Here is a 25120-nt window from a genome sequence, read left to right as displayed (position 1 = left end):
GAAGCCTGGACACGTCACTGCCTCATGATGAAAAACCCTCACGGATACGTGCGCCTACGCAAAACAAGGGGTTTGATGGAAATCCAAACCATTATGCCTCTCATTCCGTAACCCGGGGTCGTGACCTTTTGAGCCTGGAAGGAACATGAGGGTCATGTGACACCATCAGGATTTGGTGTCAGGGGGTCAAGGGTCAGGCATGATGTAAGGATCAGGCGCATGAATGTGACACTGCTTTTGTCTTCTCTGCCTACGCTCATGTGAGGATGCCTGAGAAGGAAAACACTGGCCTCGTTAAAACTGATCTCTCTTCACAAGCCTGTCAAGCCTTCCAGAACATTCCTCACAACATCCATAATGTGCTTCATACTGTACATCCACACACACACATGCACACAGAAGATACTGTTCAGCTCCCAAACAGGAGAGATCCTCAAAACAGCAGCCTCATATCCCTGTGACGATGAGTACGACAACGCCAAACACAGACCCGACCAAAACCTTCAAACCCAACTGATTCTATACAAAAGTTTCACCCATAGTGTATTGACGTCTCAGTCTCCATAAGCCCAGCCATGTGTACACCCTGTTTAAAGCGGTCTGATAAGCTTGCGCCAGCTCCTACCACGCTAACAGGTGTCCAGGTTGTGGCGGAGAACAGAGACATCTGCATACTGCAGCTCCGCTTCATTATGAACCTCATTTAAAATAATGACCTATAACCACGGAGCTGCTCACCTCTGGACCAGCGCTCAGCTCGTTAGAGACAGACAGGAAGGACAGGGATGGGAGTGGGAGAGAGGGAGAAAGGGACGGGGGAGAGGTGAAGAGGGAACGAGAGAAAGACAGGGATGGAGGTGTGAGGGAGAGGTGTGGAGAAGGACAAGAGAGAGATATGGAGGGGTGAGAGAGGTGGAGAAGGACAAAAGTAAGAGAAGAATGGAGGTGTGGGGGAGAGGTGAAGAGGGACAAAGAGAGAGAGAGGAGATGGAGGGGTGAGGGAGAGAGATGAAGAGGGAACGAGAGAAAGGAGATGGATGGGGAAAGATCCACGGAGAGGGAGCTAGGAAAAGGAGCTGGAACTGGGGCAGAGAAAGAGAAGTAGAGAAAGAAACATACATGGAAAGAGGTGATTCTTTTTTGTGACAAGGTTTGTGAACAAGTGGGACCTTGATGATGTAAATGTGTGTGTGTGTGCAGACAAAACACACACACTCCCCCAATAACAAATACCAGACGTCAGTGTTCCGGCTCTTTGGTACTCCCTCTGGCTGTCACAAAGAACACCCACTTGTCTCTTTGTCTAAAACGTCACTAATACAGGAACACATTTCATGACACAAAAGCCCTACACATCTATCAGCTTCTCTGCCTGCTACAAGCTGCTCGACCAGAATAGAAGAAGAGAGGATCTAAAGCCATCTTTTAAAAATGACATCCTTTTTATACCCTTCTAAAATCTTAATTGCTGTTCAAAAGTAAAAAAGGCAAAGTAAAATGTTATTTGATGTAATACAACATATTTAATTTCATTGCACAGATGGACAGTTAAAACAGAGTTTCTGAAAATGTAATACAAATACAGGTTATACACTGTATGAGTTCTGATTTTGCGGGCAAAATAAAGCAAAGTGTTTTAAATAGATTCAGAGCAGCAGCAAAATGCAATCGACTGAATAACTGAAGCCTTAGCTACAAACCTTTCAACTAGCAGAACTGAATACATTGTTGCATGTCATATTTGTCCAACTTGTGAGACCTTTCTAAAAATAGCAAAAACCATTAATGACTGAGTCATACACATGCATTTCCTCTCACTCACACGCACACATTTCAGATCTCAATCAAACTGTCCTCAGTTATCGTTGGAGGCGGCGGCCTGGGCGGTTGGCCGTCTGCATCCTTCTGTCCCTTGTTACCGTGCCGATAGACAAAGTAGTACTCCTTGCGTGGTTCGGCGTGGTGCAGCCGGGTCTTGATGCTGAGTGGCAGCTCGGTGGGCTCCAGAACCTGGTACTTACCCTCCACCAGGACACTCAGGCCATAGACTTCTGGCTCAGGGACCTCATACTTGGCAGCACACTGCTCACACAACTCCTGGGCCGTGGTACTGGCCTGCATCCCTAGAGTCTTGGGGTTAGAGCCAGCCTCGAGCAAAGACACTGTGATGAAGTCCTGCAGCACGAGGGGAAAGAGACTCTTAGGTTGGGGTAGACATACAGGTATAATAGTATTATAGTAGGTATAACATCATAAAGAATATAAAAAGTTAAAGTGAGGCTCAAGATGTCGAGGTGTGCAAGTGTGACGGAATGTTGCTGTGTGTTTGTGTGTGGACCAAATCCAACCTGTACAGTTGTTTGTGCCGTGCAGGCCTTGTTGAGCGTGCGTCTTCGTTCCCAGCGGTGGATAGAGTCTTGGACCTCCATGCTCAGCTGTCTGGTCACAGGCTGCTTGTCGAAGTTCTTGATGTGCTCTAAAGCTCCATACGTTGTTGTCAGATAGTATGAGCCTGGACAATCCACACACAGTCACAAAGTCACACTATGTCTGGGACCACACTTACAGATAGTACTAATAACCATAGTGTGCACATATATATCTGTGTGTGTGTGTGTGTGTGTGTGTTTACCCTCTCCCAGCTGCAGGGCTGGGTCCATCAGCTCCATCATGTATTCAACATCCAGCATGAGGGCAGCCATGTTTGTTCTAGCGAGGACATACATGAGCACTGGCAGGAAGTCATCAGCGCCGTAGGCTCTTCCTGCTCAGCAAAACAGGAAGTACATTTAATTTACCATTCAACGTTCAAAGACAAAAAAGAGGTAAGACACACCCAGCCCACAGCCATGTAGACAGGTAGACATAAAAGACAGATAGGCAGGCAGACAGACCTGGACAGCCGACAGACATGGAATCGTAGATGATCTTGCAGGTCTTCAGGAGCAGGTCTATCTTCCTCTGAGGGGAGTACTCCTGGTGCAGGTTCCACAGCTTTGCACTGATCTTCTCCATGGCAGGGGTCTCTGGCACGCTGGTGGTCACGCCCAGGTCTGTGGAGGTGGTGCCCAGGATCAGGGCCTGGTTCTCCTTCAGCCTCTTCAGGGAGCCTGTCCGTGTGTGTAGCTCCTTCAGTCCAGAATACACAGGCTCGCGCACAGGCTTGAGAACACTCTTACACAGGGCCGCCTCCACGATGCTTTCTGGACACACATCAGCACAACATACTGTAACACACACTCACCACTCACCACTATTGTGTGTGTGTGTGTGTGTGTCAGTGTGTGTGAGTGCTTCTCTTACAGAGATGGGAAGTAAGAAAGTACAAGTACTTTGTTACTGTACTTAAGTAGTACAGTAGTATCAGTACTTTACTCCACTATTTATTCTTAATTTTTTACTTTCACTCTTTAAACGTTTTAAATATAAATATTTGCATTATTGATGATTACTCTACTGTACTTTATTGTGCTCTGCTTTAATCTATTCTGTATGAGGTTTTTCGGTTATCTCCTCTTTCCTGCTCTCTCCTTTCATTGTGTGTGAAAAAACAGTTTCTAAAGGTTTAACAATTTTTTGTGAAAAAACTTTTTGAAAAAGAAAATTTCTCAAGGTTGAAAAAGACATTTAGAAAAAAAAAGTTTCTAAAGGTTGAAAAACGTTTTCGGGAAAAAAAAGTTCTAAAGAAAAAAAAAAAAAAAGTTTGAAATTGTCGGTGTGAAAAAGTCGAATGTCTATAATCTATTTTTGTATTCATGTATTAATATTGTGTGAGGTCCAGTAACTAGCGTGACATAAATACAGCTAGTAATAATGGTTACTTTTTACTTAAATATATGTCAGAGCCCACACTTCTTTACTTTAACTTGAGTGAAAAAGTGTAGTCATGACTTATCTCTACTTCTACTTGAGTGAAGGATGTGTGTACTTTTACCATCTCTGTTCTCTTATCTGTGTGTGTTTGTGTGTATATGGTGTGCCAGTGTGACCCACCCAGCCTCTCCTGTGTGTGAACACTGGTCTCCAACAAGCCCTGCAGCTCCATGCTCTGAATCAGGTAGCTCTTCAGCTGGGTCATCATCTGACGGATCTCCTGCAGCATCTCAGTGCTGGAGTTGTGTTTCCCCATGGTCTCCAGGGTGAACGCCCTGTGTTCCCGCACCAGGTGCCCCAGGTAGGAGCTCCCATCCCTGGACAGCTCCACGATCCGCCTCTGCAGCTTGTTGTCGGCGCTCAGGAGGCCTGTGAACACGTTGGAGATGTTCACCATGGAAAGGCGAGACTTGGCCTTGTCCAGTATGATGGTGGAGGTTCTCTTCACTGTGGGCTTAGGGCTGTTGGGGCTGATGGGGCTGTTGCCCCCTCCAACGTTGGTGTTGCCCCCCCCCTCGTCCTCTGTGCTGCTGGTGGAGTAGGAGTCGTGGTCCAGGGAGGGGCCAGCTCCACCCTCGGGGGAGTACAGAGACACGTCCAAAGCTTTGGCCTCGCTGCCCGTTCCCGAGGCAGGCTGACGGACCGACCAGGGAGGTGAGGACGGTGGGGGGCGCTGCTGATTGTTGAATGACAGGGGTTTTCCTCCAGTGGGGTTGCATAGCTCTTGTATGTTGGGTTGGCACAGGGAGGGCTTCTTCTTCCTTGGAGGAGGGACTGGTTGTGGAGGAGGCTTCCTGTGGCTGGAGCTGGAGACCGTGTCGGAGACGTCACACACCGCCGGCACGGTTCCTGTCTCCTGGTCTGTTGTTGTTTCTGTCTCTGTGTCTCTGTCGGTCTCTGAGGCTGTCTCTCTCTTCACTTCTGTTCCTCCCTCTGTTTCTTGCACTGCGCCTGCATCTCTCTCGTTCACCGTGTCTTCCTTTGTCATCTCTGCCTGGGTCTCTTCCTCTGGCTCCTTGCTCTTCTCGTGCCCAGTGTCTATGTGTGTCTCTATCACAGTCCCTTCTTCTGGGTCCTTCTTTACTGTGAAGTGCTCTTCAATGCAGATCAGAGAAGCTGTAGGCTCTGGGCTGAGATGGGCAGCTAGCTGTCCGTCTGGGACTGGCCTGTCTGTCTGTTTGTCCTGGCTCGGTCTGTCTGTCTGTGTGTCTGGAGGACGTCTGTCTGAGGGCCTCCGTGGCAACGCTATTGGGGGAGCTCTGTGCGGGTGAGGTGGGGGAGGTCGGGATCCCGCCTCTTTAACGGATGGTTTAGCCGAGTCAGTCTTCTCTTCCTCACTGATCCGTCTCATGCCTTCCTCTTTCTGCTTGGTTGTGGATGGTGGGGCTCTGGGGGAAGGCAGGTTGGGGGGAGGTTTACCTCCCTGAGACAGCACCAGCATGGGCTCAGGGGCGCTGGGGGGTCGCGGTGGAGGGCGTTTGTAAACGGGAGCCCCCTGGCCAGGGCAGTTCAGGCTCTGAGTCCTGTAGACTGGGTTGTTGAGGGTGGTCTGCAGGCTGTAGTGTTCCTCCAGGGAGACAGGGTTGATGAACCATGTCCATGGACAGCCCTCATCCCGGCTCTCTCCCTCGGACATCGACTCCCCGTCTCCCTCCCCTTCCTTCCACTGCTGATTCAGCATAGAACCCCAGAAATCTGAAACAGGAACAGTAGCTAATGAACTCCTTTAGCCGAAGGAACCTACAAGTGGGATTTTTTATATCATATAATATGAGTGATGTCATATACAAATAAGGTGTCTCACCTGAGCCCAGAGTAGAAACCACCTCCATGTCTTCATACTTGGTGGCCTGGACGATGGCTTTGGGTAACCTTAAAGTGAAGGGGAGGACGTCCCTGAAAAGTGAACATATGAAGGTATTTTTAATCAAACACTCACTGATGTGAGTCACTGACGGACTCACTGTCAATTGAAATGTAAAAGTGATTCCCATGACAACGCAGTGCGTATCACTTCAGCCATGTGATTTGTAACAGACAGGCTCACCGACTGACACAGTAGAAGGAAACCAGCTTAAAAATGTTCTCAAAGAACAGGCCAGATCTGTCAAGATGCATATCTGGAACAAGACGTGAGAGGGTTAGGGACAGGGTACAGGGAAAGGGAGGATTTTAAATGGGAATTTAATTCCCTGCATTGTAGATGAACTGGAACTTCTATAAAATGAGTGGAAGTTCACAGCATTGATACAATGATAATGCTGTGGTTACACTGGTCATTTCCTGCTTTGCACATGTCACAGGATGATGACCCCACACAGGAAATCTAGCACTGTCAGCAGAGGGGAGAGGAAGCATGCGGTAAGCAGCCCCTTCTGTAAGCACCACTCATGCAGACACAACACACACTTACACCAAGTTTGATCTGTTGGCTGTCGTTAGCAGACCCTTACATAGATACTCACATGACTTTTCCTCAGTTACCGTGACGTCCTGGATCTGGGATTTTCCCTGGAGGTCAGCTAGCCTCACCGACAGCAACATGGCCTTCTGATCCAGGCCTCGTCGCACTAGAAACATCTGACAATCAGAATCAGAATCAAAATGGGATTTAATCGCCATGAAAGTTTGCACAGAAGGAATTTGCTTTGGCAGGAAGGTGCATAAAATAAACATATAGGAACGTAAAATTTAAAATGTGGACTTAAGGGTACATAAACTAGCAGTACTAAGTGGAATTTGAATTAATTAAAATGTACAATGAAATAAAATATAAGTTACCGTAATTTACAAAAATAGGGTTAGGGTTAGACATAGTTAGTTTTACAAATGTACAAGATACAATTTTGTAATGCAGTGCAAAATGCAGTGTGTTTTAAGCAAGAAGTCATAGAGTCAGTGTGGACCCTTGGCCTTGTTGAAGAGGCCAACAGTGGAAGGGAAGAAACAGTTTTTGTGGAGTGAGGTATTGGACCTGATGAGCTGCAGCCAGAAGAACAAACCACTCACAGAGTGTCTAGAATGTATGTGTGTGTCTGTCTGTCTGTCTGTCTGTCTGTCTGTCTGTCTGTCTGTGTGTGTGTGTCTGTGTGTGTCTCACCCCTGGTCTTTCTCTCCTGAGGATGGAATAGCTTCTCTCCTGGTTCATCCCCAGTTGGAGCCAGACAGGACAGGTCCTGATCAGCCTCTCCACAAGACTGATACTGGGGCAAGAGGGGAGGGTGGTGGAGGAAGGAGGGAGGGTGGGGGCAAGTGGGGGAGAGGAGAGAGGAAGGATGAGGGGGAGTGGGGGAGAGGAGGGTGGGATGGTAGGTAGAAGGGAGGGAGAGGAGGGATTAAGGGGGGAAGGTAGGAGGGCAGAAGAGGACATTGCCGCTGAGGAAGAGGAGAAAGGTGGAGAGGAAGGGATCAGGGGAGGTGGGAGAGAGGGAGTCAAGGGGGGAGGGAGTGGAGAAGTCCCAGGAGCGATAATGGGGAAGGAGGACTTAGTTGTTAGAGGGGGAGGTTGTGGTCGGGAAGGAGGAGAAACATGCAGAGTTTGTGGTCTGGGAGGAGGGGGTGATGAGCGGTGAGACTTTGGGGGAGGGGGGGAGGATGGGTGAGTCTTTGGGGGAGGGGGGGAGGATGGGTGAGACTTTGGGGGAGGGGGGGAGGATGGGTGTGGCTTGGGAGGAGGTGGTGAGGAGGGGTGAGGTTTAGGGGGAGCGGGGGAGGATGGGTGAGGTTTAGGGGGAGGTCTGGCTGGACTTGCTGCAGCTGAGAGTGGTGAGGACGAGCATGGCTCTGGGCCCACACTGGAGAGAGACAGTAGAGAGATAGATGGTCTAGAGGTGCATGTCTCCTGACAGACCACTTTGGAATACACACGTGTTTGTGAATCACCTTGGTCTACTTTCATTACATATAAATTGTACAATTTTCTCCATTCTCTGACCACTACTTTGGGTTAATGGAACATACCACATATTTCTTAAGTTTTTAAAATCCCTATTTAACAGCGTAGCATGCTAGAAATTTCAGCCGACAAGAAACACTCCTACTATTGGTACTACTGTGGTTTAAAATGGGGAACAAAGTCTCAACTTCAGTTTTTTAGACCCTTCTTTTACTCCTCAGTCTTCCAATCTTGAACAGAATACTTCAAATCAAAAGACTACTTTCTAGGTCTACTATAGAATTTAGCATTTTCATAGCGGTCAACAGAACACTGCATTTCTGTAAATGTTCCAGAACAGATGCATCTTTGTAGACATTCCAGAATGGAACACTGCATCTCCGTAGCTGTTGAGCAGTCATAGAAGAGTCTGTACGTACCCAGTGGGGGCAACAGCTTGCGGGGAGAGAGCAGCTGTTTTCATCATTCTCTCTTCATTACTCCAGATGGGTCCTGGGTAAAACTTCCTCTAAGTTTCCTGATTGTAAACCTAACTTTGTCCAAACACTAAAGTAGAAAACCTGGCAGCTTTACAGCCATTGTCTACTCTACTGCATCTGCTTCTCAAGCTCCAACATGACTGCTAAAGTGAAAAATAAAAGAGGGACGACAAGGAAAGTGTAATTTTTCTTCTCGTCACCCCTCCCCTCTTTCTGTGTCAACTTCCTGTCTGTGAGTTCTATGATGCTGTTAGTAAGGGGCTGTCCACCATGGTCAGAACACCACCAGCCGCTTTGCTTTTTCTTCCGTCCTTTCTTTCTTTCTTTTTCACAAAGTATCTCTCATGTCTCCCCCTGCAGACTGGTGTGGTTGTGGTTAGCTTGAAGACTTGTTTCAACGTCTCATCTCTGCTATAAACACATCCAGATGTAACCCCCCCCCCTCCCCCTGCCCTCCCCTCCTCTGCTCTATCACCTCAGGAATGTGGGGCAGACCGCGGCCTGCTAACTCCGCCCTCTCTCCAAACCACCACTCGGCATAATCCTTTTTTCCTCTCAAAAACATGCCAGTGCTGCATCATCAAGGTCTGCCTCTGATCGGCTCCATCCGTTTTGCTGTGGTGGTGGTAGAAGGACTTGAAAATAACGGACAAACAAGTTAACTGTGATTTCCATTGTCCATTAGAGTAGATTAGAATGTTTAAACTATCAGTCTGTGAACGTTATCATGGTTATCGTGCTCAACCTTTTTTTATTTTTTTCTACATGAATTGCAACAGAGCGTGTTTAGCAGATGCTTCCTGTTGGTAGGTGGGTTGTGAGAAATAAAGTGACACAGTACACACCTAAAATAAACAGACCAGCGATACTGAAATGGGTTCTAATAGCTTTTTATTTTGATGTTTTCTATCTATCATTTCCTTTGTAAACAAAACACCAAGCACCCACACATCTCAGCTTGGCTCAGGAATGTTGAGTTAATCCAGACCAGGTCACTAACTCCAGAGTGACTTAAGAAGCATCAGAAAGAAAGCTGAGGCAGGGATTTGTTTAGAGTCGAGGGTCATAATGTAGGGGGTATAAGGACCACCCCCTCTACTTGTCCAACCAGCTCCTGGATCTCTGTCCTCTGGGCCTGCCTCCTAAGGTTTCGTCTCTCCAACAGACGGGCCTCCTTCTGCCGCAGCTGGACAAGAAGTTGTGAAGCCTGGTACTCGCTTGACCACCCTACCCCACCAGGTGCTGCTGTTTTGGGCCTGACAGGCTGAAGAATTGGCCTGTAACCCTGGCAGAAAACGGTGGGGGTGGAGTCCTCCAGCAGGCCCCGGAGCCTCAGAGACACTCTGTTCTCCACCTCCTCCTGGGAAGGTCCAGACAGCCCCCTGCTCCTCTCCCCTATGCCTGTCAGGTGGTGAAGACTTTGAACCTGTCAAACACAGATGAAACGGATGCTTTCAGGATGTGTTCTATAGCAAAGTCAGAGTGTGTGTTTACTTATGCGTGTGCTGACCCATCCACTGTGTGTGTGTGTGTGTGTGTGTACAGACCTGTCTGCAGTGTGTGTGTGTGTATATATACAGACCTGTCCCGGGTATGTGTTTTTCAGCCCTGTCTGCAACCTCAGCAGTATTCTCTCCAACAGCTCCAGACCCCCCCTGCCCGGGTCACCATGGCGAGGACCCCCCCTCCCTCTGGAAGTCTGGTGTATGGGTGCCTGAGCATCAGGAGGAGGCTCCCCTCTCTGGTCTGTACGCTGGCAATCTAGTACACTCTCCTGCAAACGCATTCACACAATGAGTGCACCGGTTGTGGTGCTCTGACTGTGGTATGCTATGGAGGTTGTGGTGCTCTGACTGTGGTATGCTATGGATGTTGTGGTGCACTGACTGGTAGATCACTAACCATCCAGCTCCAGAAAAGGCTTTCCAGATGCTTCCAGTCAAGGTAGGCTTCCAGGACATCACACAGTTTCTGGACCTGCTGGCATGCCTGCATCATGAACACACACACAGACACACACACACACATGTAGCCGGTGTGTGGTGAAACTCACTCCTCAAGTATGTAAGAGGCCACCCGCATCAATGAATTGCTAGCTTTTCGTTGGCGTAGTTGGTAGTGGTGGCACTTGGGAAGTCAGAGGTGGCAGGTTCGACTCCCGGTGGGATCAAACATTGGCCCGTATGCCTCTGACGGAGCTTGCAAGACCACTTCTGTTGCACACACACAGTTTGGTTGTTGGTAGCAGATTAGTGTTAGGCTGTGGTGGACATCGGTAAGAATCAGTCTAGATTTAGCTTGAGTTCAGGGAGTGTTATGTTCAGGAAGTGTTATGTTGGGCTCAGACCGTTACCTCTTTAAGCGCGGAGGAGTTGATGCAAGTGTGGCCATCAGGGGAGGGGTGAGGGGGGACCTGGATGGTGGATGACAGGATCTGAGACAGAAGACATGAGGGCTACGATAAAGCTATCATCATGGTCTGGAGCTTTATAACATTGTAACACTGAGGCAGCATAACAGGGGTCAGTACAACAGACTCACTTGGTCAAGGAGCCTCGCTCTCTCTTCCTGCAATGACATCAATCTCCGCCTCTGGAACCTGAGACGGCCAATCTGCCACTGCAGTCTTCTGAGAAGGTTGGGATCTGATGACTGTGAATCTGCCTCAGTCCACTCTATTGGTCCAGCCATTCTTAGTGAGACCTGAAAGACAGCTCTAGTTAGTGTGTGCCTGTGTATACATCACATTACATACAGTGTGTTTGTTTGTGGGTCTGTGGGAGAGAATCAGTCCTCAGATTGTTATGTTAAGAACCCTTGCCAGAGTTCAAGAACAATACTGCCATCTAGTGGACTTTGTGTCCCTACGTTATGTTTCTGCTCTTCTTGGAGGCAAGGTGACCAGCAGAGCTGGTTCTACACTGCTCTGACAAGGTGAGTTTCCACAACCAGTTTAAGACAGAAGTCATACTAGAAGTATGAGACTTGGCGACACTGCTGCCAGCTGTAAAAGCCACTGTTAAGAGGTGTCATTGCACAGGAATAACAGTGACATAGAACAGCTTCGCCTCACCATGGTTGACTGTGCCACAGTATCCAGCTGCATAATCCTCTCTCTCAGCATGACGTCCAGCAGGTCTCCAGATGACAGCAGCCAGCCCAGGGCCAGTAGTAGCTGCCTGCTGCCGACCTCCTGGATCTGGGGCTCGATCACCCAGTCTGCCCCATAGCCGCTCATCCACAAGAAGCCTCGCACCATCCTGGACTGACTGACTGTGAGATACGATAAAGTAGGTATGCAGCGCACTGTGTAATTATGTTATTGTCTCTTGCATGGTTATATGCTCTCTTACCTTCATCTTTGTGTGTCGTGCAAGAGCACCCATATTCAAGTGGAGTTGCTTTCAGAATTATGTTATAGAGGAGCGTCCAAAATTGCACCGTCTGAAAGATTTTTTTTTTTTAAGTGAGTTTTAAGCTTAACAGTCCCATTCATAGCCCTCGACCAATGAAGCCTGTCTTAAGATCACTGACACACACCGACAGGTTATTTGATAGCTGCACTAATGAAGTAGACATGAACTTGTTAGCTTAGCTAGAAACAAACTTACCGCTTCCTCGCCTTTGTTAAATTTAGCGCGTCTAAATGTTTCTGCGCTGGGGATAGAATCCACATCGAGTACAGACAGAAGTCTACAAAGTGATTCGATCACTTCTTTGACTTTCACATTTTTTTTACTTAGCATGTTCAGTTCAATTTTTTCGATTCCCCCTGGGTTTCAACTACGCATCCGGTATCGTTGCCATAGTTTAGTTTCCGGTGTTGTGCCCACAGATGCACCCCGGCACTGAAAAGAATGTCATGCCAGGGTTCAAAACCTTAAAAAAGAGTTTCAGAAGATCGTAGAATATTTTTCATCTGAAAAAAAGGTTTCAAAAGGTCGTAAAAAGTTTTGAAACTGAAAAAACAACGTTTCGAAAGATTGTAAAAAAGTTTCGAAACCGAAAAATATACGTTTTGAAAGGTCGGAAAAAGCTTTATAAGATCGAAATTAGTTTCATAAGTCTGAATATGTTTGCACCACTTTTTTTAAATTCAAATGTTCCTTCTTCTCAAATGTGTCACTGTTCTCTCGGTGTATTTTTGTTGTCGCCAGGTTTGGGACTTTGTGTGTGACCTGAAACACATTCATGTCAAATATATGCCCATAGAGCATAGGCCTATGCCCACAGTTGAGAGCTCAGATCTCAGACGTAATCCTGTCGTAATGACTAGTCCCCTCAATATACGGTAAAATTAATTTGCCGTGAATTGCACCCCCCTGTAATTTCTGTTCTGGATACCCCCGCATCAAATGATTATTGCTGTACAATGAGGGGACTAGTATGAGTAACCAGAGTAAGCTTCATGCATGTGACACTCTTCTAGCCAATGTTAGCAGGGGGTGCATTTCGTGGCTAGACAAAAGTAGTAGAACTTTTGCAGCCCCGCAAGGTGTTTAACAATTTTTGTTTACAAAACACAACACGTTAGTGCAACATATTTTAATAAATGTGAACATTTGAAAATTATAAACATCTCAGTTTCTTATATACAAACATGCCTAGAAATAATTTAAATACAATATGCCTTCACAATACACTCAAAAAGAATGGAGACAAAATGTTGACATTCAATTTTGAGTGTTAATTTGTAGAGAAAACCTCTTGTATAAACAATTTGTATAAAGAAATAATCTCCTGCCTCTTGTACGACCACTTCAAGAGTGCATGCTAGGAGCTCAGGGACAGAGTAAAGAAATCATGCTACAATAGGAAATGTGCTTTCATCGACAGTCACAACCCTTCAATCAAGAAACAAGTAGCCACAGCTGTACCTTTGACACTTAGTTCCTTTGTGTGGGAGTAGGCTCATTGTGCAACAGTGTGTTATGTAAATTTGTGGGCAATATTGTTTATCTACCTGACAGCATCTTTGTTTGAATTACTTACCGTTTTCTCATACTAATTTGACTGAACTGCTGGATGTAGTATGAGTATCTGGAATGTGCTTTGTGGACTAAGGATGGTGTATCTGTGCTTGCCTCAACATGCACAGTATAAGACCCTGGTGGTTTGATTCAAAATATCCTGGTGTAAAAATTACGATAAAACATTTGAACTGTATTTTCTATATAAAAAACATTTGTCTGCAGATGGTTAAAGTGAAGCAGGTTGTGTTAGTTTTCATCGCCATCATCACCGCCGTGCTTGATCACCGGGTTGCCTGGAGACAAGACGAGGACACAGACACATGGTGAATACAGTTATACTACAAATAATAACATGGTCTTCCCTCTGTTTTGTAGTCAGTAGTTACCGTCTAATTTCTTCAGCTTGGACAGCCTCTTAGTGGCCTCCTCTACCCAGTTGCCTTCTGATGTGTGTTTCTCCTCTAAAGGGTTCCCCACAAACACCAGATCTGCCAGGGAGGGCAGGTCAGCCAGCTTCACAAATTCCGCTGCAACATCAAGAGTCAACAGTGACCTTACTAATATGAATTGATGTCAAGTGTTATCAAATTACCTTACTCCTTTGGATGACACTGGAATAACAGTATAATAATCTATTAACCTTAATAATATTTCTCATTGCCGGTTTACTGTAACTCGTTATAAGTCTCACCCCACTCCTTGACCAGGTTGTTAGACATGTAGAGGACTCTGAGCTTCTTCATAACATGAATTCCCTTAAGCTTCTCTATCAGGTTGTAAGAGATCCACAATTCCTCTAGTGTATCCCCCACTGCCTCCTTCAAAAGAACAAACATAGAGTTAAGGTCAGACCTGAGTTAAACCTGGCTTCGTCCAAATTACACAGTTTTTTTCTGTACTGTCAGGTGAGTACTTATTCAAAGTGAAACTCATTTTTGATGCCATAAGTGGTTGCAATTGCTTGGTTGTGTAACTACATTACATAGCTCTAGCTAGGGAGGCACTGCAAAGCATAAGATGGCAGAACTGGCTAGAATGTTTTCAAACATTTATTGACATCTATGAACCATGAAAAAATTTGATGTTGTCTAAATCAAACATTAAGTATAGGATTAGGTTCTAATGGATCATAGCACTGCTGGTTTCCTCTAAACTACTAGCACCACTAACACCAGTTGATACTAGTTACAACTTCATTAGAGCTAGTAGTCATCAGAAACATCAACTGTTAGCAAGTCACACTGATAAAATAGACTTAGGACCACTTGAACTTAATACACAATAAAAAAAAACAATGCTATGCTCACCAATCCATTCAAATTCTTAATGTTGTTTCGTCCCAAGGACAATATTCGCAGGTTTTCTATATGGAGGAGGGATAAACATTAATGTTCACTTATCAGCTGAAGAATTTATCAAAGGTTTGGTTTAAGAAAAGAAAATTCCATGTATGTGCTGTGGGCTATACTCACTTAAACCGTTTAAATTGGCAATTTTCTCAATGCAATTCGTGGACAGAGACAGCCTCCTAGTAACATCAACAGAAGGAGGACAGTAAGATTAAAGAAGACCCAACAACATGGTAGCTACTGTTAATGAGATTATATGGCTAGCATTCTTACTCGCAGTTGATGAGAGTGGAGAGAGAGGCATCCATCTTTTCTATTGGAGGAATCTGACCATACAGCTTCACCGCTTTGGCCTCTCCAACCTTCTCCTCCGCTTTCTCCTCCTGCAGTGCAAGCCAACACAGTGAAATACCCTTTACACTGTCACAGTAATAAGCTTGACAAATGGATGGGGATGCTGTGCCCACTGCCCATGTGAACTGGCTATGTCAGCAGATTCACTTACCCATTTGACAAGCGCTTCTTTTATCGTTGTTGCTTTTGCCTACGAGACAGTGACACATACAGTACTTAACGAGCTAATATTTCAACACGATAGCTAATTCACCAACAATCTGCAATAAACTAGCAAGCTAGCTAGCCAGCAGAGACTGAAAACCATTCACATAAAGCCAACAGCTGATGCTAGACACCTATGTGATTACATGGATAACATTGTCCAGGAACCGTTTTGTTGGTTAGCTAGCTAGCTACAGTAGCTACATTTTATGTTTGCTTGTAATATACAGTAACCAGGCAGTACTGTACAGGCTATCTGCTAGCCTAACTCTAGCTTATGTTGGCTGTATGATTATACTGTTTTAGCTAGCCACACATTGTGGTTTAAAATTAACGACACATTTACGTAGTGTGAGAAATCATTTTAAACTTGAGATTCCGAGTTAAAGGTATAACCAACTTAAATAAATGACAAAGATAGTAAGCTAAACAAGGTCAAATGAATTAGCCAGGCAAACACCACATCTTACCATTTTGTTTTCCTGTGTAGTTGCTATGGCACCAGGGTTTGACGGTTGCGCAATGGCAGAGCTGGTTGAACTGATTTTGTTAGCCTACAGTTACAATATCAATAGGCAACAGTAATACTTAATCTAAACAACAATAGACCATTCCTTTAGTGGTCAATCATGTGTAAAGGTATATTATAAAATAGAATAGATTGCATACGTTAGTCAGATTTAATGGAAATAGTCTACCTGTAGGCCTATATCCTAACACAATCTGTTGAATGGGGTCAATGGGGAGGCTATTTTTGTTCAATACAATCTAGACACAGAGGGGATCAGGTTACAGGTAGCATGATTATATCAAAGCCACACCATCTCTGATTACACCTGAACATATTGTACAAGAACTTTTAGAATTTCAGTGTTCTTTTTGTCATCTATCTCAAGTTGCGGGAGTACAACGGTATTTAGGAATGACTTGGACCTGATGTTAGTTTTCCCCAACACAATGACTCTTATTGAGGGACTTGTTGCATTGTTGGTTAGTTGTCTGATTTAACTTCTTGTACCCGCTGTGAATTATATTATTGTTGCTTGATTTCCAACAGGTACACTGTGCTTCTGGAAGTTCATGTTGTTTATTGTAGTTTGTTTAACTACATGCTCTTATTTATTCCCATTGGCACTAATTTGCTTTCCACAATGTATGCTTCATGTTTTGGTTACCCACAATGTTTTGGGGCTATATCGTTGTTATTGACCAATGCACTTTTGTAAAGCTCTCTCTTTGAAGTCGCTTTAGCTTCTGCTAAATGTAAATGTAAGTTCTCAAGTGACAGGACCCTCTTTTTAACTGAAAAGGGGTTCATAATGTAGGCCTGTGGGAAAGTTATGAAATTGGCAATGTTTAAAGAAATATTAAAATATATCCATGCAGTATGCTGTAAAACACATGTGCAGTTGTTGTTGCCAATTCATGAATTCGTCTTATGTATCTTATAATAATGAACCATGTCTAATTATCGTTAATAATGTGGTCACTTTGATTTGACTACATTATCAGCTCAGGCGTGATGATTACAGCCGTGTTCCGCAAGATTTAGCATGTTTAGGTCATGTTATGTGTCTTTAACACAGTCCAGAATAGAATGTCGGCTATTTGCTGAGGAACCAGTAATCAACAGATAGAACCCAAGAAGCTTTAATTTGACTGTTTGGGTGGATCATATAGACATAAGTGTGATGCAAGGAGCAAGACACATAAGTATATCCTGGATGTTTAGGTTACCAACGTTACACTACAGAGATATAGACCTCGCTATGCTTTTAGGCTATATCTAAATTGGATATAGCCTAATGCAGAATTATAACATATAACCTTATTTATTAAGATTATGCATCCACATCACTAATCACTACCCGCTAAAGGCTGTGTTGAATTGACACAAGCATGCGCATTACCGCTCTGTCAATTCTGGGCTGCCCTCAATAACGGAGCGGAGCGTAGTGGAGGAGGTTGCTCCTCAAGTCTCGTTTCCGCATTCAGTCTTTAAACCACCAGACAGAAAGCATCGTCGTAATGCAGAATATATCTTTAGAAGAAAAACACGCCTGTGCCAAAGAATGGTAAGATTATCTCCAATAATATGTTTTTCGTAAAAAGCTTTTAGCATCTGCGCCGTCTGGTTGTTCTCCCTGGCCTGCTGGTCGGTGCCTTCGACCGCTGCCGAGACGTAAAAGCGGAGAGATTCACAAGCTGGTAGTTAGGCTATTCTGGTTTCCGTTAGAATCCGTGATGGGATAGTTGAATTTGAATAGCTGGCTGGGGTATTTTCTGTGTGATATCTGGTCATGGATTTTAAAAATGATTGCGATGAAAAGGGGCTTTAAAAAAAAGACAACAGTCAGGGAAGGAACTCAGATTTTTCTCCCCATTCTAATCTGTCGTATTGACAAAGCGCTGCAATGTAGGCCTTTATTTACAATTGCGAGTTGAGAAGCGTCCTTTGTTGCTATAAGGAGACGTTGCTCTTTCTTCAGGGGGAAGGTAGTTCCTGCCCACAGGGTAGTGGATATGTCAGGTAGCTTAATGGTTACATGTAGCGCTATTTTTCCAGTCAGACAACTGTGTCATCTGTACAACCACAGTTATTTATGAAGCACACTCACTGTACTTACTTAACCCCCCCCCCCCCCCCCCCACACACACACACACACACACACGTATAGCTACACACACAGGTTTTAAGACATTTGGAACTGCTGATACCTGAGTAGAGGGATGGGTAGCGTGTACATTGGTATTGGAAACAAATGCCCTCTCCAGGTATGGTAATGATAGCCTTGGTCTGCCAGCAACCTCCAGTTTCCTTGTGATTAAAACCTTTCAGATCAACAAGCCCAAGGTGTATGTACTTATAACCAATGGCATGGATAATGAGCAATGTCCAGTTTTCCAGTATGTGTGTGTATAAATGAGTACATGGGACGCTTCTTGTATTGGACTGTAGGGCCTGCAGCTATAATAATCGTAGTATAACACTAGCGCTATGGTGATGTGTAGCTGGGTGTGTGTGTTTGCTATATGATAGCGTTACTTCTCTGGTAATCATTAACACATCAACAAGCAGACCTAGTTTTGGTCTGACTGACAAGAATACTCTTGAGATAGTTCAGAAGGATACTAGTTTACTCTATTTACTCTGATAGCGTCATACAAAGAACACATTTCATTTGTCAGTAAATTTGTCTGTAAATGTGGTATAAGTGTATTATAGAATTATTTGAGCTCTGTTAATCCAGCGAGTGTCCTGTCTCATTTGTCGAGTACTCACAAGCACAAAAATGTTTACATATTTCAATATATGTCGGTCGGGATAGTAGGAATGGTTTCCGTGTGGAATGTGGTAGAACAGTGGCTACAGTGTGTTGGCTGTGATACTGAAGGGAAGCATATTTTTCAATTTAAATGACACTTCCTCATGGCCACTAGTCCATTTTGTCAGCCTGGTCTGTACTGCAGGGAAGCCCTGCTGACGGTTCCATATGGGGATTGTGGGAGGTCTGAAATAGATCCAGAGACCTTTTCTGACCAACACACATTCCCCAGAATTAGTCAAGGACAGCCCCCACAGAGATGCTTGTTGATCCCATTGGAAATGTGAAAACAGAAAGAAAGACATGGAGAGATGGGGAAGGTGGGAGCAGGAAGAGGGAAAAAACTGAGGAGAAAGAAAGTAGCTAAATATATATAGAAGGAGTAGAAGAAGTAAGACAGAGAGGAGAGAGAAGTGGAAGAGGACGTATGGAGAGGGAAAGGGGAACATCAGTAGAATATTCAGCAATGTGTCAAGTCAGATGACAGCTTCTGGTGGCACAAGGCTTGGCATATCAGCAGTTGGGCTCCACCCTGTCTGTGTATGATTGTGTGTGTTTATGACCGCCCCTGAGTGAGCCGACTTAAAAGTGGAATCCCAGTTTCTGGGATCAATCAGGGCTAAGCTACTGGTGCCTTTGTTTATGATACAGGTGGCTTACACATCTGCACTGTTTGTTTGTGCGTATGTTTGAGTCTGAAGGATACATTCTCTAAGAGGATTCTCCTGGATTGACCTGATTGGATTTCCCCCCACTGATTCTTTGTGACTGAAACTAAACTCACCTGGAACATTCCATTAATTGCACTAAGCCCATTTGGTCCAGTTATTACACTGAGCCCACCCAATCCAGCTATTACTAGTCCACTTGCATTGCACTTGTTAATAGATTGAGTTCACGTACACCAACAGTCTTAACCCACCTGCACCAGTTGTTACAGTAAACCTACTTCCCCCAGCAATTTAACTAAGCTTACTTTAATCTTTCCTTTTACAGAAAGAAGTTGAGTGGTGTCCCATATGAGGCCTGTGTGGAGCTTGTGTGTAGGTAAGTTTCCATGACGGTGGAGTAGGTTAACCATATATTATGTATTATGGCTAAAGGTTTCTCTGCTTCTGGGGGGGTTCTGAGGGCAGCATGTCTTATAGGAGATAATAACAGTGCGCTGAGGCTTTGTGTTAGATAGTGTGGTTATGAGATAACAGCTGTGGTCTTTCTCCTTTCTTTTCTCTATTCCACCCCCTACTACCTACTCTACTCTGTCTCTCCTTCCCCCTCTCTCTCCCTCCACTTCCCCCTCTCCCTCCCCGCTTCCAGCCCCCAACTTCCCACCAGTAGCTGTAAGCATGACCTGTGGTATGAGCCTGTGACCCCCAGCAGACGTGATGCGTGCGTGGGGGTGGGGGGGTTCCTGGCGCTGGGTGATAGTGATCCTCCTGGCCTGGGGAACCCTGCTCTTCTACATTGGGGGTCACCTGGTCAGGGACAGCGAGCATCCGGAACGTTCCAGCAGAGAACTGGCGAAGATCCTCGCCAAGCTGGAACGCCTCAAACTGCAGAACGAGGACCTACGACGCATGGCCCAGACGCTCAGGTGTCTAGCACACACACACACACACACTGTTCTTGTACTTTTTCTCCCAAAAGCTGATACCAGTTAGCCTACAAGTCATTGTTGCTGCTCGACCTAGATGTTCCATCTTCCCATTGTGTCGGAGCTTGTTGGAGACACACCCGCTTACCATTACTAAAGACCTGACCTTGAATGTGTGTGTGTTTCCGCAGGCTGCCTGAGGGCCAGGCAGAGCTGGGTGTGGTTGATGCTGGGAAGTTGCGCCACCTAGAGGAGCAGCTGATCAGAGCCAAGGAGCAGATCAACTCTTACCGTAGTCTCCCTGGAGACGGTGAGACAGACACGTCCTCAGTCCTCAACTTTAGAATGACACACACACATACTTAGACATACACACAAAACTCATTTTCTCTGGCTTTGTAGACTAATACAGACTTGCTCCGTTAACCTCAGTTTGGCTCACATGACCCAAAGGTTCATAACGAACCATCGTTGTTTTTTCCCAATTTTACCCAATACAAATAATTTTTTTTTAACCTTTGCAATGTGGGGGGTCTGAGACAGCCCAACGGTTAAAAGTAAGTAATTAAGAATTAATTTATATAGCACATTTCATACAAGAATTGTAGCTCAAGGTGCTTTACATAAAATCAATAAAAACAATAATACAAGTGATAAAAGTAATAATTAAAATAGCAACAATAATATAACTAATAAAAGTAGTAAAACCCTTCTGAGATAAAATTACTTAAATGCTTTGGTAAAAAGGTAGGTTTTAAGCTGTCTTTTAAAAATGTCTAGCGTGTTTGCTTCCCTAATATTTATGGGTAATTTGTTCCATAGTTTTGGGGCATAATTAGCAAAGGCCGAATCACCAATATTCTTATGACTGCTTCTGGTAACCTCTAATAGGCCTGCATTTGATGATCACAGTGTTCTAGCTGGTGTGTAGTTTATAAGGGAGTTAGCAATGTAGCTAGGTCCTTGTCTGTGTAGAGCTTTGTATGTGAGGTAAAGGACCTTAAAGTCAATTTTGAAGGTAACAGGGAGTCAGTGTAAAGTAGCTAGGACAGGACTAATGTGTTCTCTCCTTTTAGTTTTGGTTAATAATCTATAAAAGAAAATGCTTCACTTTGTTTTTGTATGCGGAAAAGTTGTCGCAATACGACGGTGGGTCACAATGACTGATGGGTCAGTATGACCCGAAGATAACACAAGGGTTGACTGTCTCATTCAGATGTTTGGTCCTAATTGTGTGTGTGTGTGTGTGTGCGTGTGCAGGGCCAGGCAGGAACCAGGAAGAGTTGAGGAGGAAGGTGGAGACGGGAGTGAAGGAGCTCTGGTACTTTGTCCGCAGTGAGGTCAAAAAGCTGGGTTCCATGGAATCGTCCGCCCTGCAGAAACACACCGACACATTACTACAAGACCTGGGACACCAGCAGAGGTCAGACATACACACACACAAGCATGTTCATGAACAGACAAACACACAAACACACCCACCAACATACATTTTCTGACCTGTTGTCTCAGCTGTATTCTTAATAGTATGTGTGTGTGTGTGTGTGTGTGTGTGTGTGTGTGTGTGGTGTGTGTGTGGTGTGTGTGGTGTGTGTGTGGTGTGTGACTCCAGGTCCATCATGACAGACCTGCACTACCTGAGCCAGGCTGACGGGGCAGGAGACTGGAGGGAGAAGGAAGCCAAGGACCTGTCTGACCTGGTGCAGAATAGAATCAGCTACTTGCAGGTACATGTTCTAGGCAGCAGGGGGCGTTGTGAGAAGACAGAGCTCAAAAGAGAGAATGAAGAGAGTGAGGGAGAGACAACAGAGGCAGGCTGAGGGTGATCATTGAAAGGATAATGATTTAAAATCAGTTATTTGTCTATGCCCGTGTCATTAGAACACTATTTATAATGTCACGTAACATGGCCATCGTCCCTCCAGAACCCCGCAGACTGCAGCAAAGCCAAGAAGCTGGTGTGCAACATCAACAAGGGGTGTGGCTACGGCTGCCAGCTGCACCATGTGGTCTACTGCTTCATGATCGCCTACGGCACCCAGCGCACCCTCATCCTGGAGTCCCAGAACTGGCGCTACGCCACGGGGGGCTGGGAGACTGTGTTCCTGCCGCTCAGCAAGACCTGCTCTGACCGCACGGGAGCGTCCACGGGGCACTGGGCAGGTACGCATCCTCGACCCCATAACACTTAGCCTGACCGCTTGTTCTCTCACTGTTACTTCTAACCCTAACCCCTAGCCTAGGGTTTTAATGCTCACCACAACCTGGCTTATTTACTAGGCCATTCATGGAATGGTTTTACTCTCCACTTGTTTGAGAAGTTAAATATACAGAAAGGTGCAATTCAATTCACCCAAAGAATAGCCAGGTCTCTCTCCCTCTTTCCCCCAGGGGAGACGAACGATCATGACGTCCAAGTGGTGGAGCTGCCCATAGTGGACAGCTTGCACCCCCCGGCCCCCCTACCTGCCCCTGGCCATCCCCCAGGACCTGGCCCCCCGGTTGCATCGCCTCCACGGCGACCCCTCTGTCTGGTGGGTGTCTCAGTTCGTCAAGTACCTTGTCCGGCCTCAGGCCTGGCTGGAGAAGGAGATCCGGGAGACGACCGCCAAGCTGGGCTTCTCACACCCCATCATAGGGTCAGTATGACACACACACACTGTGACACACACACACACACACACTGTGACACACACCCCTCTGATAGTACTAGGGGTGTGTGGGTGTATGTTACCATCTTTCACTAGTCAATTCTAGTGCAAACAGAGTGGGTATTGACCGTGTGTGTGTGTGCGTGTGTCGTACAGGGTGCATGTGCGGAGGACTGACAAGGTGGGCACAGAGGCAGCGTTTCACCCCATAGAGGAGTACATGGGCCATGTGGAAGAGCATTACCAGATCCTGGCTAGACGCATGCGGGTCGACAAGAAACGTGTCTATCTGGCCACAGACGACCCGTCTCTACTACAGGAAGCTAAGTCCAAGTACGTGCCTGTGCTGCTGCAGAACCTGCATGTCAAATGTATTTTAGGATCCATTTGTAATGGGGTGCGTATGCATGTGTGTGTGTCAGGTACCCAGACTATGAATTCATCAGCGATAACTCCATCTCGTGGTCGGCGGGGCTGCATAACCGCTACACTGAGAACTCCCTCCGAGGGGTCATCCTCGACATCCACTTCCTGTCCCAAACCAACTTTCTGGTCTGCACCTTCTCCTCTCAGGTAGGTACTCTGAAAAACATGATTCTGGCCAGACGTACATTCGTTCGGAACCACCGTGTTCTGATGTGAGTATGTGTGTGTTAAAGGTGCATTTTAGGTATCTTATAATACAACAAGAATTAGGAGATATGACTTTACTAAAACAGAAGTCGCTTTGGATAAAAGCGTCTGCTAAATGAATAAATGTAAATGTAAAACAAGAGAGTATTATTGTTTGTGTGTGCATTTGTGTCATGTATGTTTACTGGTGCGTCTGTGTGTTTCTCAGGTGTGCCGGGTGGCCTATGAGATCATGCAGACGTTGCACCCCGATGCCTCCTCCCTCTTCCACTCCCTGGATGACATCTACTACTTCGGAGGGCAGAACGCCCACAACCAGGAGGCCATCTACGCCCACGAGCCCCGCGGCACCGAGGACCTGGCGCTGGCTCCAGGGGACCTGATCGGGGTGGCCGGGAACCACTGGGACGGCAACTCAAAGGGTGTTCACCGGCGGACCGGCCGCACGGGGCTGTACCCGTCCTATAAGGTGAAGGAGAGGGTAGAGACCATCAAGTACCCCACCTACCCCGAGGCGGACAAACTGCTCAAGGAGTAGACGGACGGACCCGGAGGAGTACACTGTGTTTGTGTGTGCGCGTGAGAGAGAGTTTGTGTGTGTGTGTGTGTGCATTTGTGTGTGTGTGTGTGCATTTGTGTGTGTGTGTGTGTGTGTGTGTGTGTGTGTGTGTGTGTGTGCGTGTGTGCGTGCGTGTGCTGGGGACATTTGCAGTACTGTGGTGAGATGCTCTCCCTTTGAACAGGGAACAAAAGAAGGACTAAAAGAATGCACTCCGGGAGGAAGAAGGGATGAAGGCAACTACAGCTCTTTATTTAAATACCTGAGGACCTCTCGTCCTCTAGGCTCACGCTGACTAAGAAACTTAAGAACGTTGTAAACTACAGCACTCTAAACCAACAACCTCTCCTCTATTTTCCTTTCCTCTCTCCATTCTGGGGATGTTGTGTCAACCTTTGTCTTGGAGCCAAATACTGTATCTCTGCTCTCCTCCCTACAGCCAACTTCTACATCTCTTCTTTCTCTGCTATTCATTTCCAGTGCCACATCGTGCTTTTGAAGAAGTTATTTTACATCTTTTAAAATTTGTTTTCTGTGTGTCTGAGGACGTGCATGTGCATGTGTGGTAGGGTGTGTGCCTATAATTATGACTCCAAATATGGTGCCTATAAGGGTAAAAGGTGTGTGTGTGTGTGTGTGTGTCTGTGTGTATAGACCTGCCTTTTCACAATACTGACCACTTCTGAGTCCTGACTCGTCTGCTCTTAGTCAGTCCATATTGTCTCTTTCCTGATCTTATTTCAATGTTGTTGAGTTATTAAAAAAAAAGAACATTTTAAAACAATCATGATGAATATGAATTAATTATAAACCTGACACTGATTAAAAATCATGATTGGCCCCCAGATTTCTGTCTACCATGAAGAAGAGATTTTCTTATTTTATGTTTCTGGGCATTGTCTTTGATGAAGCAGATCAATAAAGTGATCAGCAACTGAGTGTGTCTGGTTTTGGTCTCATTCAGTTCATATTAATGATTAAAGCACAACTATCAGAAATAGCACAGGCACATGAAGCTTGGATGATTATATTTCTTCCAGTGTAGATGTATCGGTACAATTCAAGCACTGTCCTTTTAAGTACAATCGACCATTTAATGCGTTCGAAGATCTCCATACTTTTCGGGTACTAAAATACATATGAAGGAATCCGGGGCCTCAATATTCCTGCCTATTCCCTTAGCGACTGCATATCGGTTCGAGGAATTAAAGAAGACTAGCGAATCACGAT

The 25120-nt window shown here is 45.6% G+C and overlaps 4 protein-coding genes and 1 long non-coding RNA gene across 5 annotated transcripts; 2 read left to right on the top strand and 3 right to left on the bottom strand.

The window, feature by feature from the left end:
* Positions 1–1503: 1503 nt before the first annotated feature.
* rin3 (Ras and Rab interactor 3) lies at positions 1504–7243 on the bottom strand. The gene is made up of 10 exons (XM_047051428.1): positions 7204–7243; positions 6974–7155; positions 6339–6453; positions 5921–5993; positions 5678–5769; positions 3994–5568; positions 2895–3203; positions 2633–2764; positions 2349–2512; positions 1504–2175 (listed from the first exon to the last, which is right to left on the bottom strand). The coding sequence occupies exons 1-10, from the start codon at positions 7241–7243 to the stop codon at positions 1834–1836; spliced, it is 3024 nt and encodes a 1007-aa protein (XP_046907384.1). The 3' UTR covers positions 1504–1833.
* A 1878-nt stretch (positions 7244–9121) lies between these two features.
* tedc1 (tubulin epsilon and delta complex 1) lies at positions 9122–12073 on the bottom strand. Its single transcript, XM_047014508.1, has 8 exons — positions 11859–12073; positions 11601–11691; positions 11321–11520; positions 10789–10950; positions 10601–10681; positions 10150–10236; positions 9830–10021; positions 9122–9673 (listed from the first exon to the last, which is right to left on the bottom strand). Exons 1-8 carry the CDS (start codon positions 11991–11993, stop codon positions 9311–9313), a joined length of 1311 nt encoding a protein of 436 aa, XP_046870464.1. The 5' UTR covers positions 11994–12073; the 3' UTR covers positions 9122–9310.
* LOC124462955 lies at positions 11450–13777 on the top strand. Its single transcript, XR_006955497.1, has 3 exons — positions 11450–11537; positions 13443–13543; positions 13688–13777. It is a non-coding gene; the product is annotated as an uncharacterized LOC124462955 (long non-coding RNA).
* Positions 12778–16086, bottom strand: dnal1 (dynein, axonemal, light chain 1). The gene is made up of 8 exons (XM_047014627.1): positions 15598–16086; positions 15075–15113; positions 14843–14952; positions 14693–14748; positions 14528–14583; positions 13912–14038; positions 13607–13747; positions 12778–13513 (listed from the first exon to the last, which is right to left on the bottom strand). The coding sequence occupies exons 1-8, from the start codon at positions 15598–15600 to the stop codon at positions 13467–13469; spliced, it is 579 nt and encodes a 192-aa protein (XP_046870583.1). The 5' UTR covers positions 15601–16086; the 3' UTR covers positions 12778–13466.
* A 973-nt stretch (positions 16087–17059) lies between these two features.
* fut8a (fucosyltransferase 8a (alpha (1,6) fucosyltransferase)) lies at positions 17060–24829 on the top strand. Its single transcript, XM_047014450.1, is given in 12 exon segments — positions 17060–17202; positions 19450–19500; positions 19771–20047; positions 20239–20357; positions 21308–21470; positions 21660–21774; positions 21973–22210; positions 22439–22497; positions 22499–22686; positions 22855–23031; positions 23121–23271; positions 23540–24829. Coding segments are annotated over 10 exon segments (1749 nt in total). The 5' UTR covers positions 17060–17202; positions 19450–19500; positions 19771–19838; the 3' UTR covers positions 23870–24829.
* The last annotated feature ends 291 nt before the right edge of the window (positions 24830–25120 follow it).

This window comes from Hypomesus transpacificus, chromosome 3 (genome assembly GCF_021917145.1).
Source record: "Hypomesus transpacificus isolate Combined female chromosome 3, fHypTra1, whole genome shotgun sequence".
In the NCBI taxonomy this organism is placed as follows: Eukaryota; Metazoa; Chordata; class Actinopteri; order Osmeriformes; family Osmeridae; genus Hypomesus; species Hypomesus transpacificus.
Note: the sequence above shows the minus strand (reverse complement) of the source record. Positions and strands in the feature narration are given on the sequence as shown.

Coding starts and splice junctions, on each gene's coding strand:
- rin3 (XM_047051428.1), bottom strand. CDS start 7,243: ATGTCCTCTTCTGCCCTCCTACCTTCCCCCCTTAATCCCT. Junction 3,204..3,993: donor TCACACACAGGAGAGGCTGG/GTGGGTCACACT, acceptor ATGTGTGTCCAG/AAAGCATCGTGGAGGCGGCC. Junction 2,513..2,632: donor AGCCCTGCAGCTGGGAGAGG/GTAAACACACAC, acceptor TGGATTGTCCAG/GCTCATACTATCTGACAACA.
- tedc1 (XM_047014508.1), bottom strand. CDS start 11,993: ATGCTAAGTAAAAAAAATGTGAAAGTCAAAGAAGTGATCGAATCACTT. Junction 11,692..11,858: donor TTAACAAAGGCGAGGAAGCG/GTAAGTTTGTTT, acceptor AAAATCTTTCAG/ACGGTGCAATTTTGGACGCT. Junction 10,682..10,788: donor GAGCGAGGCTCCTTGACCAA/GTGAGTCTGTTG, acceptor CTTCTGTCTCAG/ATCCTGTCATCCACCATCCA.
- dnal1 (XM_047014627.1), bottom strand. Junction 14,584..14,692: donor TGCCAATTTAAACGGTTTAA/GTGAGTATAGCC, acceptor TCCTCCATATAG/AAAACCTGCGAATATTGTCC. Junction 13,514..13,606: donor CAAGCTGAAGAAATTAGACG/GTAACTACTGAC, acceptor TCTTGTCTCCAG/GCAACCCGGTGATCAAGCAC.